Below are 21,911 nucleotides of genomic sequence, written 5' to 3' on the forward strand. Positions count from 1 at the left end.
TAAGGGATGGTTCAGGGTCAGCAGATAACTGAAGCAATCCTTCAAATTGTGATACAAGCATCAAATTCAGCGCCAATACAGCTGGGTAATTATTTTTTCACCTCTTCACATATTTTGGATCTTTCCCGTACCATAAGCACAGGCGGTCAGTATAATCCTCAGTCAGGCTGCACGTGAACATGAGCACAGCTGGTGAAAAACTGGGCTCTCGAGTGCAGCTTTTCCATAAACGCCACATTGATAAATCTGCTCTGCGCCCTGTTGATGAAAACTCTGATCAAATCCAAATAAAGGTGGTTTTTGAATAACTGACTTAAAGTGCATGTAGAGCAGAGTGCAGCCAGTGGACCATAACATGTTTTTAAAAAATACGCAAACACACTGCTTCGCTTTAAATGCACAGTAAACCAATTTCAGATGATCAGCATGGGCTGTCTTTCTCTTAAAAGATTTTATTATAGTCTGTGTGTCATGTTGGAAAGTTGTAGCTTCTGGTGCTACATTGATTAGCTCTTACACAGCTTATGCGCATGCTCTGGTCTTCTGCTTTTTCTGGGGACATTACAGCGTCACACACAGTTCTGTATCTTCAAAAACGTAAAGTCCAAGGCTGTGCAGTATCGTCACTTGGGCTGAGGTCATTATGGTATTGTTAACTGTTTATCATTAAATAAAGTTCAGAATTTCAGTTTGCATCTATATGAGCAACACTGAACATTCTGCCTCATGTTCCTCTAACCCAGTCAGATCTCAGATCTGGCACCGATTCGGTCCTCATTAGTACTCAGCTGAGAAACCCTCTAGGGGCGGTGTGTGTTTCTCCATGCAGAGCTGGCCAGGGGTCAGGAAGGGAGTCAAATGTAAAACCTGTCACAGATTCTAATGCAGATGTCCAGTGGCTCTACTATTTTGACCTACTGGCTGCCCATTATGAACAACGGGGGTCAGCTAAAAGACAAATGTTTAACTTTGAAGGTTCAGTGTTCCAAATTTCCATGACTAACGCAAATCTGTGTGTTGTCTCCACAGATGCAGCAGCTTTTCTACGAAAACTATGAGCCAAACAAGAAGGGCTACATCCGAGATCTTCACAACAGCAAGATCCATCGTGCCATCACCCTCCACCCCAACAAGAACCCACCCTATCAGTATCGGCTACACAGCTACATGCTCAGCCGCAAGATCGCCACACTGCGTCACCGTACCATTCAGCTGCACCGGGAGATTGTGCAAATGGGGCGCTACAGCACGGCCGAGCCCAGCCGAGAGGACCTGCAGCTCGGCATGCCGCCGTCATTTATGCGTTTTCACCCACGACAGAGGGAGGAAGTCCTAGAGTGGGAGTTCCTGACAGGGAAGTATCTCTTCTCATCATCTGATGGTCAGCCACCTCGCCGAGGTTTGGATTTCTCCCAGAGACAAGCCCTGGATGACATCATCATGCAAGTAATGGAGATGATCAATGCAAATGCCAAGACACGAGGGAGGGTCATTGATTTCAAAGAGATTCAGTATGGCTACCGAAGAGTTAACCCTTTGTATGGAGCAGAGTATGTGCTGGATTTGTTGCTGTTGTACAAGAAGCACAAAGGAAAGACGATGACTGTTCCTGTACGGCGCCATGCCTACCTGCAGCAGACCTTTAGCCGGATCCAGTTCAGAGAGGAGGAAGAAATGGATGCCAGAGCCCTGGCCAGCCACATCAACAAGGAGTCTGATTCCCTTTCTTTCATTTCCAACTCCCTGAAGATGTTGGTGCCCTTCAAGCTTGCTGCCTCTGGCCAGGACCAGAGGGAGACCAGAGAGAAGAAGATCAACATTTTGGTCCCATTGTCTGGACGGTATGACATCTTTGTGCGCTTTATGGCCAACTTTGAGCGGATTTGTCTTATCCCGAACCAGAACGTCAAGCTGCTGATCCTGCTCTTCAGCACAGACAACAACACAGAGAGAGTCAAGCAGGTGGAGCTGATGAGAGAGTATCACTTGAAGTATCCTCGAGCCGAGATGGAGATCAAACCTGTGGCTGGCTCCTTCTCCAGGGCTTTGGCTTTGGAAGTGGGCTCTTCTCACTTCTCTAATGATTCGCTGCTCTTCTACTGTGATGTGGACCTGCTCTTCAGCGGTGACTTCCTCAAACGATGTCAGGCCAATACAGCCTTGGGGGAACAGACCTACTTCCCCATAATTTTCAGCCACTATGATCCAAAGGTGGTGTATGCTGGGAAAGTGCCCAGTAACAACCACTATGTCTTCACCTCCAAGACGGGGCTCTGGAGGAACTATGGCTACGGTATTGTCTGTGTCTACAAGGGAGACTTGGTCCGAGCCGGTGGCTTTGATACTTCCATACAAGGGTGGGGGCTGGAAGATGTGGACCTCTTTAATAAGTTTGTCCGATCAGGGATTAGGTTGTTCAGAAGCATTGACACAGGGATAGTACATGTTCACCACCCCGTCATATGCGACCCCAACCTGGACGCAAAGCAATACAAGATGTGCCTGGGCTCCAAAGCTTCGTCACACGGTTCCACCCAGCAGCTGGCTGAACTGTGGCTAGAGAAGAACGACCACGGCTTCAGGAGGTTGGCCAGCAACAACGGCTCAGTTAGGACAGCGTGAGAAAAGCTTGACCACAACTGCTTGGGTTCGAGCAGTGTTTTTCTTATTTATTTTTAATGAGATGGACCGCCTCCCATAAAGAGGTCTCGAGTGCATTTGTTTTTAATCCTGAAACGCTTCAGATGATATGAAAACCGTGCAGGTTTTTGTGTGGACAAACATGGAAAGGAATACTGAGCCTGATCTGTTCTGTGTGGTGACCTTCCTGGTCCTTAACGCAGACGTGCGTCCATCCTCCTGACTGTGAATGTTTACACACGTTTCAGACTGTCACACTCACTGAGGACCATCTTATCACGTTTGAGTTCCGAGAGTTCCTATTTTTAGGTTTTGGTCACACAGCTTAACACTGTTACTGTTCTTTTTTTTTTCTCTCTCTTTTTCCTGTGAAGCCAGCTGCTGGATTTGATATCTGCCGTTCATGTTTCTGTCTAATTTATTGAATGTTTTCCACACATGTATGTTAGGATGATTGTATCAGTAGTTATGGGATTGGTTTTCTTTTTTTCTTCTTCTTCTTTCATGTTCTTGTAAACTCGCGTCACCAAAGAGTTTTACGCAGTCAGCTGTGGACGTGCGTGTGAAGCATGTCTCGGCCTTTCTGCTGGTGTCTTTGTGGAAACTTTACCGATGGTCTGAACTGAGAGCCGGGCTCTGCTAGCTCAGGTCAGCTTGCGCGCGTCACTGTTGTTTTTATACTTTTTTTGCGGGGGTGTCTGGCTGGTGGCTGGTCCAGTCTGGATGAGTAGCGCCTCCAGCGATGATCTGGTTCAGGTGTGAAGGAAGGACTCTGCTGCGTTTCGTTGAGTGGCGGGGTGGTCTGCCGCTGCTGATAGACAGGTACTGTACTTTGTAGCACTCGATAGAGTTCACGCCTAATTTATGGGGCTGATGTCACATGATTAAAGACTGCGCAGTCTGTGTGTTCTCAGTTTTCACTTTTGTAATTTTTGTTCTTTGAGCTCTGTCCAGCTGGGAAAAGGTTTTATATTTAAAAGAAATAAAGTGATCAGAAGGAACAATTATGCTGCATGTTCTGTTGATTTTCAAAATAAAGGTTTTAGGGGTGGGCGGTACCCTGGTGTTATAGTGCGCCACCATGTGGATCACAGAGTAAGTCAATGCTGTGAAAACACAAAAGTGGCGGTGGGCCTGTTTTAAAAATCAGGGATGAAAAATGTCCGCTTTTTGCCACTTGCCTGGGTCATTGTTTTTTTCGCCAATTTTATTTAATATTTCCATTTTATTTAAACAAAAAAGCACACTTGCACATCCCCCCCCCCCCCCCCCCCCCCCCCACACACACACACACACACACACAAAAAGGTATAAACAAATTACACATCAGCACATATGCTCCAAACAACATTAAATAGAACACAATAACATATTTAAAATAAAATAATTTTACACTTCAATGCTGTAAGGCACCAGGCCAAGTCCTTTTTGTGTGGACTATGAAAGGCCCCCAGGTCTTTTCGTACTTATTGCAATTGTCCGACAGTTGATAACGGATTTTTTCCAGATACAGACATGACACCATATCATTCAACCATTTACGAAAACATGGAGGTGCTACAGATTTCCATTCTCTCAAAATAACTCTCTTTGCAATAACTATGCCAAACATAATTGCTTGTTGAATTGAATGAGAACAGGACCGTGTCTGATCGGAACACCCATATTTCACAATGAACTCTTCAGGCATTATTGTTGTCTTATATACTATACAACTGAAAAATCTCAATCCAGAAACTTTTAAGCACAGGACAAAAAAAAAAGTGCCCCAATGTACCATCAGCCACTTTCCATTTATCACATTTTGGTGAAACATGAGGGAAAAGTGTATTTAACATAGTTTTAGAGCAGGGATGGGCAACTTTAATGACAGAGAGGGCCACTTCCCCCCCCCCCCCCCCCCAACTATACCGGGGGCCACACTATATGAATTTTCATCATACGCTGCTTCATATAAACATTTTTATTATTAAATCAAATCAAATCAATTTTATTTATATAGCGCCAAATCCCAACAAACAGTTGCCCCAAGGCACTTTATATTGCAAGGCAAAAGCCATACAATAATTACAGAAAAGCCCCAATGGTCAAAACGACCCCCTATGAGCAAGCACTTGGCGACAGTGGGAAGGAAAAACTCCCTTTTAACAGGAAGAAACCTCCAGCAGAACCAGGCTCAGGGAGGGGCAGTCTTCTGTTGGGACTGGTTGGGCCTGAGGGGAGAGAATCAGGAAAAAGACATGCTGAGGAAGAGAGCAGACATCAATCACCAATGATTAAAAGCAGAGTGGTGCATACAGAGCAAAAAGAGGTGAATAAAAAGAAACACTGGGTGCATCATGGGAAACCCCCCAGCAGTCTAAGTCTATAGCAGCATAACTAAGGGATGGTTCAGGGTCACCTGATCCAGCCCTAACTATAAGCTTTTTCAAAAAGGAAAGTTTTAAGCTTAATCTTAAAAGTAGAGAGGGTGCCTCTCTCCCTAATCCGAATTGGGAGCTGGTTCCACAGGAGAGGAGCCTGAAAGCTGAAGGCTCTGCCTCCCATTCTACTCTTACAAACCCTAGGAACTACAAGTAAGCCTGCAGTCTGAGAGCGAAGCGCTCTATTGGGGTGATATGGTACTAAGAGGTCCCTACGATAAGATGGGACCTGATTATTCAAAACCTTATAAGAAGAATAATTTTAAATTCTATTCTGGAATTAACAGGGAGTCAATGAAGAGAAGCCAATATGGGTGAAATATGCTCTCTCCTTCTAGTCCCTGTCAGTACTCTAGCTGCAGCATTTTGAATTAACTGAAGGCTTTTCAGGGAACTTTTAGGACAACCTGATAATAATGAATTACAGTAGTACAGCCTAGAAGAAATAAATGCATGAATTAGCTTTTCAGCATCACTCTGAGATAAGACCTGTCTAATTTTAGAGATACTGCGCAAATGCAAAAAAGCAGTCCTACGTATTTGCTTAATATGCACATTGAAGGACATATCTTGATCAAAAATGACTCCAAGATTTCTCACAGTATTACTGGAGGTCAGGGTAATGCCATCCAGAGTAAGGATCTGGTTAGACACCATGTTTCTAAGATTTGTGGGGCCAAGTACAATAACAGTTTTATCTGAATTTAAAAGCAGGAAATTAGAGGTCATCCATGTCTTTATGTCTGAAAGACATTCCTGCAGATTAACTAATTGGTGTGTGTGTGTCCTCTGGCTTCATGGATAGATAAAGCTGCGTATCATCTGCGTAACAATGAAAATTTAAGCAATGCTTTCTAATAACACTGCTTAAGGGAAGCATGTATAAAGTGAATAAAATTGGTCCTAGCATAGAACCTTGTGGAACTCCATAATTAACCTTAGTCTGTGAAGAAGACTCCCCATTTACTTGAACAAATTGTAATCTATTAGATAAATATGATTCAAACCACCGCAGCGCAGTGCCTTTAATACCTATGGCATGCTCTAATCTCTGTAATAAAATTTTATGGTCAACAGTATCAAAAGCAGCACTGAGGTCTAACAGAACAAGCACAGAGATGAGTCCACTGTCTGAGGCCATAAGAAGATCATTTGTAACCTTCACTAATGCTGTTTCTGTACTATGATGAATTCTAAAACCTGACTGAAACTCTTCAAATAGACCATTCCTCTGCAGATGATCAGTTAGCTGTTTTACAACTACCCTTTCAAGAATTTTTGAGAGAAAAGGAAGGTTGGAGATTGGCGTATAATTAGCTAAGATAGCTGGGTCAAGTGATGGCTTTTTAAGTAATGGTTTAATTACTGCAACCTTAAAAGCCTGTGGTACATAGCCAACTAATAAAAATAGATTGATCATATTTAAGATCGAAGCATTAACTAATGGTAGGGCTTCCTTGAGCAGCCTGGTAGGAATGGGGTCTAATATCTAATAGACATGTTGATGGTTTGGAGGAAGTAACTAATGAAAATAACTCAGAACAATCGGAGAGAAAGAGTCTAGCCAAATACCAGCATTACTGAAGGCAGCCGAACATAAAGATATGTCTTTGGGATGGTTATGAATAATTTTTTCTCTAATAGTTAAAATTTTATTTGCAAAGAAAGTCATGACGTCATTACTAGTTAAAGGAATACTCAGCTCAATAGAGCTCTGACTCTTTGTCAGCCTGGCTACAGTGCTGAAAAGAAACCTGGGGTTGTTCTTATTTTCTTCAATTAGTGATGAATAGTAAGATATCCTAGCTTTACGGAGGGCTTTTTTATAGAGCAACAGACTCTTTTTTCAGGCTAAGTGAAGATCTTCTAAATTAGTGAGACGCCATTTCCTCTCCAGCTTACGGGTTATCTGCTTTAAGCTGCGAGTTTGTGGGTTATACCACTGAGTCAAGCATTTCTGATTTAAGGCTCTCTTTTTCAGCGGAGCTACAGCATCCAAAGTTGTGCTCAATGAGGATGTAAAGCTACTGACGAGATAATCTATCTCACTCACAGAGTTTAGGTAGCTACTCTGCACTGTGTTGGTATATGGCATTAGGGAACATAAAGAAGGAAACATATCCTTAAACCTAGTTACAGCGCTTTCTGAAAGACTTCTAGTGTAATGAAACTTATTCCCCACTGCTGGGTAGTCCATCAGAGTAAATGTAAATGTTATTAAGAAATGATCAGACAGTAGGGAGTTTTCAGGGAATACTGTTAAGTCTTCTATTTCCATACCATAAGTCAGAACAAGATCTAAGATATGATTAAAGTGGTGGGTGAGCTCATTTACATTTTGAGCGAAGCCAACTGAGTCTAATAATAGATTAAATGCAGTGTTGAGACTGTCATTCTCAGCATCTATGTGAATGTTAAAATTACCCACTGTAATTATCTTATCTGAGTTAAGCACTAAGTCAGACAATAGGTCTGAAAATTCACAGAGAAACTCACAGTAAAGACCAGGTGGACGATAGATAATAACAAATAAAACTGGTTTTTGAGACTTCCAATTTAGATGGACAAGACTAAGAGTCAAGCTTTCAAATTAATTAAAGTTCTGTCTGGGTCTTTGATTAATTAATAAGCTGGAGTGGAAGATTGCTGCTAATCCTCCGCCTCGACCCGTGCTTCGAGCATTCTGACAGTTAGTGTGACTCGGGGGTGTTGACTCATTTAAACTAACATAATCATCCTGCTGTAACCAGGTTTCTGTAAGGCAGAATAAATCAATGTTGATCAATTATTATATCATTTACTAACAGGGACTTAGAAGAGAGAGACCTAATGTTTAATAGACCACATTTAACTGTTTTAGTCTTTGGTGCAGTTGAAGGTGCTATATTATTTTTTCTTTTTGAATTTTTATGCTTAAATAGATTTTTACCGGTTATTGGTAGTCTAGGAGCAGGCACCGTCTCTACGGGGATGGGGTATTGGGGGTATGGCAGGGGGACAGAAGCTGCAGAGAGGTGTGTAAGACTACAACTCTGCTTCCTGGTCCCAACCTTGGATAGTCACGATTTGGAGGGTTTAATAAAATTGGCCAGATCTGTAGAGATGAGAGCTGCTCCATCCAAAGTGGGATGGATGCCGTCTCTCCTAACAAGACCAGGTTTTCCCCAGAAGCGTTGCCAATTATCTATGAAGCCCACCTCATTTTTTGGACACCACTCAAACAGCCAGCAATTCAAGGAGAACGTGGCTAAACATGTCACTCCCGGTCCGATTGGGGAGGGGCCCAGAGAAAACTACAGTGTCCGACATTGTTTTTGCAAAGTTACACACCGATTCAATGTTAATTTTGGTGACCTCCGATTGGCGTAACCGGGTGTCATTACTGCCGACGTGAATTACAGTCTTACCGAGTTTATGCTTAGCCTTAGCCAGCAGTGTCAAATTTCCTTCAATGTCGCCTGCTCTGGCCCCCGGAAGACAATTGACTATGGTTGCTGGTGTCGCTAACTTCACATTTCTCAAAACAGAGTTGCCAATAACCAGAGTTTGATCCTTGGTGCGTGTGTCGCCGAGTGGGGAAAAACGGTTAGAAATGTGAACGGGTTGGTGGTGTACCGGGGGCTTCTGTTTAGGGCTATACTTCCTCCTCACACTCACCCAGCCGGCCTGCTTTCCCGGCTGCTCGGGATCCGCTGGGGGACAGCTAACGGCAGCTAAGCTACCTTGGTCCGCACCGACTACAGGGGCCTGGCTAGCTGTAGGATTTTCCAAGGTGCGGAGCCGAGTCTCCAATTCGCCCAGCCTGGCCTCCAAAGCTACGAACAAGCTACACTTATTACAAGTACCGTTACTGCTGAAGGAGGCCGAGGAATAACTAAACATTTCACACCCAGTGCAGAAAAGTGCGGGAGAGACAGGAGAAGCTGCCATGCTAAACCAGCTAAGAGCTAATAGCTGCGCTAAGCTAGCGGATTCCTAAAAACACACAAAGTGAATAATGTGAAAATAATTTAGACGTGATTCAGCAGAGAGAGTGCTTTAGTTAAGGCACGTGAAGATTGTGAAATAAATCGTTATCTAGTTATCTAGATCAATTTAACTATGCAGATTAAACAGCTAACAGATACAGCAAAACACCACTGTGCTCCGGAACAGGAAGTGATACAATACCGCAGTGAGAGCCAACCACCAGTAGAGTCAGTAGAGTAGAGTCAACTGGCAAAGTACTGCAGATATGGTGAGGGAGACCGCTAGGAAGGTACTGGGTGTGACATATGGACAGCGGAAGAAAGACAAGGTGACTTGGTGGTGGAATGAAGATGTCAAAAACAAAGTAACACATATATTGTCTCAAATTAGCAGTTTGTTGTACTTGTTTTCACAATTTTTAACATTCAAAATGCATGTATTTTTAATTTTAAAAAGTGCAATAAAAATTAAGAGTTAAGTGCAGAACTCCTGAAAAGACCTTGCCTCGCCTACACCTGGTTCAGCAACATTTGTCCTAATGCAGGCGTGGGCAACTTGTTCCTGAAAGGGCCAAGAGGGTGCAGGTTTCTTTGCAGCCACTGACTCCACTGATTAATATCACTTTGAGCAGATGGAATCAGTTAATCAAGGGGCTGGCAACAACAACCCCACGTGTGCTAATCAGTGACAAAGACCCTGATGGAATTCAGCACGCACTGAGAAAGTGTTGGAATTCCTGTAGAGGATGTGGACAGAGGGTCTAACACACACTGCAAATCCTCCTCTGTAACTTAAGACAGAGAAGGACAAAGCGGTCCATGTGTCCCAGGTACCTACCTTCACACTGAAAAGATGTTTTGTTGCCAATCATGTGCTGCTCCCGATCTGACAGCTTGCAGTTCACTGCTTCAGGTGATCACAGGTTGTGACTTCTCTGTCATTGTCATGTTTAATTCTCCAAAGTAAACCAGTTTCTCCAGTCACAGCCAGAATGAAAGCAGTGATTAGTGAAATTAACTGCAAAAACAAGCTTTTACCAGAAAAAAAATACAATTATGTATTGTTTATTTATATATATATATATATATATATATATATATATATATATATACACACTCAACAAAAATATAAACGCAACACTTTTGGTTTTGCTCCCATTTTGTATGAGATGAACTCAAAGATCTAAAACTTTTTCCACATACACAATATCACCATTTCCCTCAAATATTGTTCATAAACCAGTCTAAATCTGTGATAGTGAGCACTTCTCCTTTGCTGAGATAATCCATCCCACCTCACAGGTGTGCCATATCAAGATGCTGATTAGACACCATGATTAGCGCACAGGTGTGCCTTAGACTGCCCACAATAAAAGGCCACTCTGAAAGGTGCAGTTTTGTTTTATTGGGGGGGGGATACCAGTCAGTATCTGGTGTGACCACCATTTGCCTCATGCAGTGCAACACATCTCCTTCGCATAGAGTTGATCAGGTTGTCAATTGTGGCCTGTGGAATGTTGGTCCACTCCTCTTCAATGGCTGTGCGAAGTTGCTGGATATTGGCAGGAACTGGTACACGCTGTCGTATACGCCGGTCCAGAGCATCCCAAACATGCTCAATGGGTGACATGTCCGGTGAGTATGCCGGACATGCAAGAACTGGGACATTTTCAGCTTCCAAGAATTGTGTACAGATCCTTGCAACATTGGGCCGTGCATTATCCTGCTGCAACATGAGGTGATGTTCTTGGATGTATGGCACAACAATGGGCCTCAGGATCTTGTCACGGTATCTCTGTGCATTCAAAATGCCATCAATAAAATGCACCTGTGTTCTTCGTCCATAGCAGACGCCTGCCCATACCATAACCCCATCGCCACCATGGGCCACTCGATCCACAACATTGACATCAGAAAACCGCTCACCCACATGACGCCACACACGCTGTCTGCATCTGCCCTGGACACTGTGAACCGGGATTCATCTGTGAAGAGAACACCTCTCCAACGTACCAAATGCCAGCACTCAAGTCGGTTACGACGACGAACTGGAGTCAGGTCGAGACCCGATGAGGACGATGAGCATGCAGATGAGCTTCCCTGAGACGGTTTCTGACAGTTTGTTCAGAAATTCTTTGGTTATGCAAACCGATTGTTTCAGCAGCTGTCCGAGTGGCTGGTCTCAGACGATCTTGGAGGTGAACATGCTGGATGTGGAGGTCCTGGGCTGGTGTGGTTACACGTGGTCTGCGGTTGTGAGGCTGGTTGGATGTACTGCCAAATTCTCTGAAACGCCTTTGGAGATGTTTTATGGTAGAGAAATGAACATTCAATACACGAGCAACAGCTCTGGTTGACATTCCTACTATCAGCATGCCAATTGCACGCTCCCTCAAATCTTGCGACATCTGTGGCATTGTGCTGTGTGATAAAACTGCACCTATATATATATATATATATATATATATATATATATATATATATATATAAAGCCTGACCGATATATCAGCCGATATAAGCACTTTTTAAAATACTCACTATCGCCCTGAATTTTGCAGAGAGAACACCGATAATTTCTCATAAACAGAACAGTTACTGAAATAATGTTTGTGTCGGCAATGTAAAATGTCCTTGCACCGTTTGTCCAGTAGATGGAGCTCTGATTCCATTCAATTGAGAGCTGCTTACACCCCTGTTTAAATGTGTTCATCACTGGACCCCGTAGTTCGCCATCACACTGCACTGATCAGCTGACAAAAGCATACAAGTAAGTTTATAAGGATGTTGTTTGTAATAACTTTGCGATTACATTCACCCCACATTTCTCCCATTTCAGATCAACTCAGTTTGATTAACTCAGTTTATGTAGTAATGTGTCAAATGTGCTTCATTGCATCGGTCACGCTTTTTATTAAGGCCACGTTGTGTCAAACTTATTTTTAGCATGAAAAACTTTTGTTTACTGCTAAGAGGTTGAAACATTCAGATTCACTGGTCGTCCGGAAGGGTTCTGGGAATTATTCGCCATTAACCCTCTGGGGCCGATGCTTTACTAAATTGTAAATAACTTTTTAATGATATGCAATAGAAACTCACTTTTTCTTTTGCTGAAAAGTTAACTCCGTGGACTTTCGATCCACCGTCGGCCATCTTAGTACTCCTCATAGAAGATGTGTGATGACGTGCGCAATGTGTGTCTCCAATCGGAATTGGCTCTCCGTCACATGGTTTTCCAAAATACAATCGTAGGGCAGATTTACCTCACGTGATATGGCAAAGATCGTTTTCAGGATTGATATCTTACTAGTTGGCCCGTTTGAATAGCCCCCTAACTGCTCCAATTGCATTTTTGCATTTTTTGAACTTGAAAATTCTTCTGTTATAAAGTTAATCAATGAGGACAAAGCTTCAGGTCTTAGCTCATACCTTTTTGTTAAGGGTCCAAAAAAGAACATTTTATTCATTTAAAAAAAAATATCGGCTGATTTATCGGCTATCGGCAAATCAGCCGATTTATCAATTATCAGCATTTTTTTTTCATCCAAATATCGTTATCAGCATTGGCCTTAAAAAATCCATATCAGCCGCGCTCTATATAAAACTGTGAATAAAGTATAAAACGTGAAATTGTCGCATTATGTCAGTATTAGTAATTTTGCACTGCATGACCCGTTTAATATATATATATATATATATTTTTTTTTTAGCATAAATTGGACCTGGACTGTTTTCATTTTCAAATCTGCTCCTTCAAAGTTAAAATCTGAGTGCAAAACTTCATGAATCACAGATTTTGACTTTCTAGTTTCATTAATTAAGGAGTCCACAGCACAAAACATTGCTGGTTCGGTTCAAACAGTTCCATGAACTCAGCGCACGGTCCTGTGAAGGCCTGACCCTGGACCGCCCTCACCACTCTCCCTTCCTCTCCCCTTCGTGAGGAGGGGGGTGCCCACGCAGGTGGACTGAGAGTCTCTGCGCTGTCTGCGTTCTTAGTCCACGCCTTGTCCGCCCATGTCAAGGTTGCGGTCTCTGTCTGGTGGTTGGGACAGCCGCCTCCTGTGGCACCTGGCACCCCACACTGCCTCAAGAACAGTGAGCTTCAGCATATTACTATGCCGAGGAAAAGTAATGACCAGAATTCCCTCAGCAGGGAAGAGTGAAGACTATGATGCGTTATTGTGAAAAAGTGCATGACAGTGAGAGGGTGAATGTGGTGTCTGGAGGCGATGACATGTTAGCTAGAGCTAAGTGTCATGGATGTGTGACGTGTTGGTAAGTCTAATTTGTTTTTCAGCAGGATACTTCAAAAGCACATGAATTCATTTGACTGAAATGTCCTGGAGAAGTAGGTTAAGGGAGTAAAGGGTACTATGCACCCAAGGCCCAGAGTGGGGGGGGGGCACAAAAATATGGCTTTAAATACATTTTCTGTTGCATGTTATGCCACATAGCATCCATACAATTCGTGCTGTAAAAGAATATCATTAGAATGAATGTATAAATGTTGTGAAACAATTCTGCTCTAACAATATTGAAAGATATCAGAGGGTCCTTCCACCTGCCACGCTGCCACGCACACACACATCCCAAAACGGGATCTGACAGCATGAGGAGAGGTGTTTAGGCTGCAATAAGACATACCTTTCCTAAAATAAGAAAAAAAAAATCTAAGTCCGGATTTCAAAAAAGAAGAGGGAAAAAAAAGGACAGGGAAAGAAAACTCAATGAGGGAAAACAGGTGCTAACCAAATTCTTTGAGAAGAGAGGTGAGCTCGAAAACTATCTTAATGTGCACGCAGGAAACTTGCTAATATCAGCACTGAGGACATATAAACTCCACAGTTTAAAAAGGAAAGACACGATAAACCCATGCTGGTTTTGGTGGTGAAATAACTAAAACATGCACAGGAGTGAGGGAGGGAGACAAGGAGCAGAGAGCACGGCTGCTGCTGTGAAGAGACAGGACAGGAGCAAAGCAGCTTACTTCTGCTGCAAGAAAATCAAATGTCTTCACCCAATCTCCCCTGATTTGCCACTGTTTTTTAGCGCATTTATGGTAAATTAATTACGTAAATGCTAAAAAATAACTGTGTAACACCTATTATACAAATAATGAATGTTTATGAGTTCAATGGTACGAAGATTTCATGAGGTGAAAGCTATATGTATGTATGTTCCAGCTTTCACCGAATTAAATATTCATTTAATTGAAAGAATGTGAAAACATTGAATATTTGCTTTATATAACAGCTAAAATAGATCCTTGTCATTTGACATTTCATTAATTGATAACAGAAAAGGGACTTACATTTTGGTGTTCCACTGCTGCTGAAGTACAAATTGTGACGTGCAGTCCATTGATGCTGTGCACTGACTTTAGACTTCCATAAAAGAAAAGACTTTGTGTAGTTCCTCAGTCCAGCCAAAAATCACGTCAGCTTTTCATGTGAACAGGTCTTCATGCATCCAGACGGCTTACAGCGGAGTGGATTTTGTGTGTGTGAGCGCGTGTGCACGAGTACATGTGTGCACGTGCATGATCACATGTGCACGTACATGTGCGTGCGTGCGTGTGTGCGTGTGCGCGCAGAGTGCAATGGTACCAAACGTATGCAACCAAATCTGCACTAAATGCAATGTAACACAAATGGGATGAATTAATCCATGTCATGTGACATACAAAGTACCAATCAAATGACAAGGATCCACTCAGCTGTTATATAAAATATGACCACAGTCCAGTTGCACATGCACTTGCCTACAAAAACACATGCACACACACAAATAGGTTAAACCTTTTACAATAAAAAAATGTATTATCAGAATGTAATATTAACATTATGAACCCCATGGCCTTTAGTTTCAGACAAAGCAGCAGGTTCGTGAAGGTGATCTTATGGAGCCACTTTACAAACAATGATTTAACTAAAATGTAATTGAATTTTAGTAACCTTTACAACATTTTCTCTTGTTTTGTGTGTTTGTTTTTTTGGTGAGCTAATATTAGGATTACCTAATAAATGGTGTGTCTTTGTAGTCACAGGAACGGGGGGGGGAGCAAAAAAAAAAAAATTTATTCCCACTCCCTATTTCAACCACTCAGTCGCTGCAACTCATAGAACACAATCCCAGTGTCACCGAACAAACTACATTCACAATTCAGCAACTCATAGAGCACAAACTCATTTTTCTTCATCAGTCACATATCGAGAGAATAGGGATGGGTATCGTTAAGATTTTATCGATATCGATACCATTATCGATTCCGCTTATCAAAAACTCTTGTGAATTTTTTGTGTACTAAAAGTAGGCTTTACAGATTTTCTATGTCAGTGGGTCAAAGAGCTTTTTCTTATCGTACACCCGCTCTGTGGAACGGTCTTTCTGCGACCATGAGGCAGTCGGCGTCCGTGGACATTTTTAAGTCAAGGCTTAAAAACTATTTTTATTCTCCTTCTTATGAATAGTTTTCATTTTATCTGTTTTATTCTTTTACTTCTGTTTTTAATTATGTATTTGAACTTTTTAATTTTTATTTATTTATTTTAATTTTTTATGTTGAACTTTTCTGTGTGAGGCACCTTGAGACAGCTTTTGTTATGATTTGGGTCTTTATAAGCTGATTAAATTGAAATGGAACAACATTTTATTGAGTCTTAAAGTAAATAAATGTGAAATTGATTACTGGACCTTAAACTCTGGACATAATAAACTCTACATAATGGATCCTTGATCTCTGGACATAAACAGAAATAAAATCTGTAGTTTTTGTCAAAACCATTTCCTTTCAGACATTATTATTTAGTTTCTTGTCTGTATTACAGCGTTTGGAAAGAGGTGTCATTTTATTTAAAGCGCCGATTTGTTTTGAAGTTATTAATTCTGACCGGACTCTGTCTCAGTAGAGAGCCGCGCAGCGTTTGGAGCTGTGCCAATGGAAGGGAGGACGATTCTTTTTTCTTGACTGCAACAAGACAAGAATCCCACTTAGTGACTTTAATACACACAAAAGTGACTCATGATATTTTAATGGCCTTGAGAGGGGTTAAGAAGCAGACTTACCACTTCTGAAGAACAGTGAATCAAAGAACCAACAAGCCAGTGGATCGAAGCATTGCTTCATTAATTCATGCTTCACACTGGCGTTGCACTGCAGAAACGATTGATTACAGAGCCGCTGCAGGGTCTGTAATCAACGTAGAGGAATGATCATTTTCCTGACAAACACAAAAACGGCTGCTCTGAAGGACCGATAAGGGAATCATTAAGCAAAAAGGCTATTGATATCGGTGGATCGAATCATTTCTTAACGATACTCCAAAAAAAAAAAAAAAAACGGCTCTCGATACCCAACCCTACTAGAGAACATCATTTCTTTATATTGATATTTAAACTGAATAATATTTGGACATCGCTTGAGTTCCTGTGTCAGTTTATTCCATATTTTAGGACCACAAATGGAGACACAGAAACCTTTCCTGGTTGTCCAAGCCCCAGCAATTTTAAAATAATACAAACCCTTTAGATTATATTTTCCCTCTCTCCATGAATAATTCTTGAACTCTAAAGGGCAGTTGCTTAATTTTCACTTTATACAATAACTGAATAGTCTTAAACGCACTCATATAGTGGAGTTTTAATATTTTAGATTTAATGAACAATGGGTTGGTGGGATCCCCATAAGCTGCATTAGGAATTGTTCTTAATGCTAGAATAATGGTTTGCGTCGTGGTGTTTTAGACTCCGCGTCGTGCATTCAAACCGTATAATGCACAGTTTCTCGTTGTTTAATCCTTATGTAATATACCAAAGGAGCCCATTGCTTATGCAACCCATCATCTTGGCTTTTATATTATTAATTACTTTCTATCAAGTTGTAGAGATTTACTTTCAGTTTGAGTTTGATTTATTTTATGTATTTGAAATTCCACTGTAGGTTTTGAAGGATTATGTCAAAACCGACAGATATTAGGGCATGGAAGACTCCACTGCATTTTGGAGGTGATCCAGATTGATGGACAGCAGAAATCTGATTGTTCTTGTTTTTCTTATGTTTCTGGTGTACCTGGTTGCTATGCTATTTTTATTTTTATTTCTATCTTGCTGATATACCCGGCTGCTATGACAACTGAAACTTCCATTTGGGGAAGCTATCTAGCTGTCATTATATTATTATTTCAATATAGTATTTCATATTGTTTTAAAAAATCTGCTTGATTATTAGTTATACGAGTGAATCTCACTCATGGTACACTGTGTCCCAAACAGGAAGTGCCACAGTGTCCACAGTGGAACAGGAAATGTCAAATGCTGAACACTTCCTGGATCATCTGATTCATGCTCTGTTGGCTTAATATGTATATGTCACGGACATGAACAAGTGCTGAAGCTCTTCAGCATGTCACCATGTCATTTAGGTTTAGGGATGGGTATTGATGAGATTTTATCAATACCCAGCCACCATACAAGTGGCTTCCAGCGGATTGTTTGCTGTTGTGACACTCTTCCGAACTTTACACGGTTGTATACATATTTTTTTTTATTTCTGTTTAGCACTCTTCTGGTTGTTAAGTGTATCGACTCTGAATCTTATTTAACTACAGTCCTGTTGTGAATCGCTACAGTTAGCATTCACTAGCAGTTAGGTTTCGCTAGCTAGGTCGACTCCACCCCCTCCCCCGCCGTTACTTTTTTAGCTGTTTCTTTTTACCTGTTTAATATTTCTGTTACTTTTTCAGTGTAACTGCCGTGAATTTTAGGTCATATAAGCTGATCAGGTCTTGACTTCCTGTTCCGGAGCACAGCGGTGTTCTGCTGTATCTGTTAGCTGTTTGAACTGAGCTGTTTGAGTTCTTTGAATTAACAGTCTTTTTCAAGACTTTTTTACTTTTTTTTACTTTTTCACCGTGCTCCAACGCCTAAAGAAGACCTCTAACGGTCGAAGCATCGTGACGGAGCACTTTTATCAGCTAACCTTCATCAGCGTTGGCAAGCTAACTAGCTTGCTAACGCTTTCGTTTTTATTTTTATTTTATTTTTTAGCACTGTTGTCGTGCTGCTCCACAGCCTGCCTAGTGGATTTTTATTTTATTTTAGCGCTGTTGTCGTGCGTTACCTGTGCTGCTCCACAGCCTGCCTAGTGGATTTTTATTTTATTTTAGCGCTGTTGTCGTGTGTTACCTGTGCTGCTCCACAGCCTGTCCAGTGGATTTTTATTTTATTTTTTAGCACTGTTGTCGTGCGTTACCTGTGCTGCTCCACAGCCTGTTCAGTGGATTTTTATTTTATTTTTTAGCACTGTTGTCGTGCGTTACCTGTGCTGCTCCACAGCCTGTTCAGTGGATTTTTATTTTATTTTTTAGCACTGTTGTGTGTTACCTGTGCTGCTCCACAGCCTGTTCAGTGGATTTTTACCTGTGCTGCTCCAAAGCCTGTCCAGTGGATTTTTATTTTATTTTTTAGCACTGTTGTCGTGTGTTACCTGTGCTGCTCCACGGCCTGTCCGGTGGATTTTTATTTTATTTTTTAGCACTGTTGTCGTGTGTTACCTGTGCTGCTCCACAGCCTGTTCAGTGGATTTTTACCTGTGCTGCTCCACAGCCTGTCCAGTGGATTTTGATTTTATTTTTTTTAGCACTGTTGTCGTGTGTTACCTGTGCTGCTCCACAGCCTGTCTAGTGGATTTTTATTTTATTTTTTACCACTGTTGTCGTGTGTTACCTGTGCTGTTCCACAGCCTGTCCAGTGGATTTTTATTTTATTTTTTACCACTGTTGTCGTGTGTTACCTGTGCTGCTCCACAGCCTGTCCAGTGGATTTTTATTTTATTTTTTAGCACTGTTGTCGTGTGTTATCTGTGCTGCTCCACAGCCTGTCCAGTGGATTTCTATTTTATTTTTTACCACTGTTGTCGTGTGTTACCTGTGCTGCTCCACAGCCTGTCCAGTGGATTTTTATTTTATTTTTTTTTAGCACTGTTGTCGTGCGTTACCTGTGCTGCTCCACAGCCTGTCCAGTGGATTTTTATTTTATTTTTTAGCACTGTTGTCGTGTGTTACCTGTGCTGCTCCACAGCCTGTCTAGTGGTTTTTTGTTTTGTTTTGGCACCGTTGTCGTGCGTTACCTGTGCTGCTCCACAGCCTGTCCAGTGGATTTTTATTTTTATTTTATTTTTTTTAGCACTGTTGTCGTGCGTTACCTGTGCTGCTCCACAGCCTGTCCAGTGGATTTTGATTTTATTTTTTTTTAGCACTGTTGTCGTGCGTTACCTGTGCTGCTCCACAGCCTGTCCAGTGGATTTTGATTTTTATTTTATTTTTTTTAGCACTGTTGTCGTGCGTTGCCTGTGCTGCTCCACAGCCTGTCTAGTGGATTTTTATTTTTATTTTATTTTATTTTTTAGCACTGTTGTCGTGCGTTACCTGTGCTGCTCCACAGCCTGTCCAGTGGATTTTTATTTTTATTTTATTTTTTAGCACTGTTGTTGTGCGTTACCTGTGCTGCTCCACAGCCTGTCTAGTGGATTTTTATTTTATTTTAGCACTGTTGTCGTGCGTTACCTGTGCTGCTCCACAGCCTGTCTAGTGTCGGATTCCCTGTTTGGGAATCCGCTAGCTTAGCGTAGCTACTAGCTCTTAGCCGTTTTAGCATGGCGGCTTCTCCTGTCTCTCCCGTACTTTTCTGCTCTGGGTGTGAAATGTTTAGTTATTCCTCGGCCTCTTTTAGCAGTAACGGTACTTGTAATAAGTGCAGCTTATTCGTAGCTTTGGAGGCCAGGCTGGGCGAATTGGAGGCTCGGCTCCGCACCGTGGAAAATTCTACAGCTAGCCAGGCCCCTGTAGTCGGTGCGGACCAAGGTAGCTTAGCCGCCGTTAGTTCCCCCCTGGCAGACCCCGTGCAGTCGGGAAGGCAGGCTGACTGGGTGACTGTGAGGAGGAAGCGTAGCCCTAAACAGAAGCCCCGTGTACACCGTCAACCCGTTCACATCTCTAACCGTTTTTCCCCACTCGACGATACACTCGCCGAGGATCAAACTCTAGTTATTGGCGACTCTGTTTTGAGAAATGTGAAGTTAGCGACACCAGCAACCATTGTCAATTGTCTTCCGGGGGCCAGAGCAGGCGACATAGAAGGACATTTGAAATTGCTGGCTAAGGCTAAGCGTAAATTTGGTAAGATTGTAATTCACGTCGGCAGTAATGACACTCGGTTACGCCAATCGGAGGTCACTAAAATTAACATTGAATCGGTGTGTAACTTTGCAAAAACAATGTCGGACTCTGTTGTTTTCTCTGGGCCCCTCCCCAATCAGACCGGGAGTGACATGTTTAGCCGCATGTTCTCCTTGAATTGCTGGCTGTCTGAGTGGTGTCCAAAAAATGAGGTGGGCTTCATTGATAATTGGCAAAGCTTCTGGGGAAAACCTGGTTTTGTTAGGAGAGACGGCATCCATCCCACTTTAGAGGGAGCAGCTCTCATTTCTAGAAATCTGGCCAATTTTTTGGGATCCTCCAAACTGTGACTGTCTAGAGACGGTGCCTGCTCCCAGACCACCAATAACTAGCAAAAATCTATTTAAGCATAAAAATTCAAAAAGAAAAAATAATATAGCACCTTCAATTGCACCACAGACTAAAACAGTTAAATGTGGTCTATTAAACATTAGGTCTCTTTCTTCTAAGTCCCTGTTGGTAAATGATATAATAATTGATCAACGTATTGATTTATTCTGCCTAACAGAAACTTGGTTACAGCAGGATGAATATGTTAGTTTAAATGAGTCAACACCCCCGAGTCACACTAACTGTCAGAATGCTCGTAGCACGGGCCGGGGCGGAGGATTAGCAGCAATCTTCCATTCCAGCTTATTAATTAATTAAAAACCTAGACAGAGCTTTAATTCATTTGAAAGCTTGTCTCTTAGTCTTGTCCATCCAAATTGGAAGTCCCAAAAACCAGTTTTATTTGTTATTATCTATCGTCCACCTGGTCGTTACTGTGAGTTTCTCTGTGAATTTTCAGACCTTTTGTCTGACTTAGTGCTTAGCTCAGATAAGATAATTATAGTGGGCGATTTTAACATCCACACAGATGCTGAGAATGACAGCCTCAACACTGCATTTAATCTATTATTAGACTCTATCGGCTTTGCTCAAAAAGTAAATGAGTCCACCCACCACTTTAATCATATTTTAGATCTTGTTCTGACTTATGGTATGGAAATAGAAGACTTAACAGTATTCCCTGAAAACTCCCTTTTGTCTGATCATTTTTTAATAACATTTACATTTACCCTGATGGACTACCCTGCAGTGGGGAATAAGTTTCATTACACTAGAAGTCTTTCAGAAAGCGCTGTAACTAGGTTTAAGGATATGATTCCTTCTTTATGTTCTCTAATGTCATATACCAACACAGTGCAGAGTAGCTACCTAAACTCTGTAAGGGAGTTAGAGTATCTTGTCAATAGTTTTACATCCTCATTGAAGACAACTTTGGATGCTGTAGCTCCTCTTAAAAAGAGAGCTTTAAATCAGAAGTGTCTGACTCCGTGGTATAACTCACAAACTCGTAGCTTAAAGCAGATAACCCGTAAGTTGGAGAGGAAATGGCGTCTCACTAATTTAGAAGATCTTCACTTAGCCTGGAAAAAGAGTTTGTTGCTCTATAAGAAAGCCCTTCGTGAAGCTAGGACATCTTTCTACTCATCACTAATTGAAGAAAATAAGAACAACCCCAGGTTTCTTTTCAGCACTGTAGCCAGGCTGACAAAGAGTCAGAGCTCTATTGAGCTGAGTATTCCATTAACTTTAACTAGTAATGACTTCATGACTTTCTTTGCTAACAAAATTTTGACTATTAGAGAAAAAATTACTCA

General features: G+C 41.8%; 1 protein-coding gene and 1 long non-coding RNA gene across 2 annotated transcripts in view; one reads left to right on the forward strand and one right to left on the reverse strand.

Moving 5' to 3' along the window:
* LOC117522548 (chondroitin sulfate synthase 1-like) overlaps positions 1-3,644 on the forward strand; it is a 138,528-nt gene extending 134,884 nt beyond the window's left edge. Inside the window, exon 3 of the mRNA XM_034183989.1 lies at positions 1,030-3,644. Within this exon, the coding sequence (XP_034039880.1) occupies positions 1,030-2,622 (1,593 nt within the window). The 3' untranslated portion in view covers positions 2,623-3,644. The remainder of the gene's footprint in view (positions 1-1,029) is intronic.
* Positions 100-21,337, reverse strand: LOC117522560. The gene is made up of 3 exons (XR_004564244.1): positions 21,327-21,337; positions 17,164-17,168; positions 100-308 (listed from the first exon to the last, which is right to left on the reverse strand). It is a non-coding gene; the product is annotated as an uncharacterized LOC117522560 (long non-coding RNA).
* Between the last annotated feature and the right edge of the window lie 574 nt (positions 21,338-21,911).

The sequence above is a fragment of the Thalassophryne amazonica genome, chromosome 2, assembly GCF_902500255.1.
Source record: "Thalassophryne amazonica chromosome 2, fThaAma1.1, whole genome shotgun sequence".
Taxonomy (NCBI): Eukaryota; Metazoa; Chordata; class Actinopteri; order Batrachoidiformes; family Batrachoididae; genus Thalassophryne; species Thalassophryne amazonica.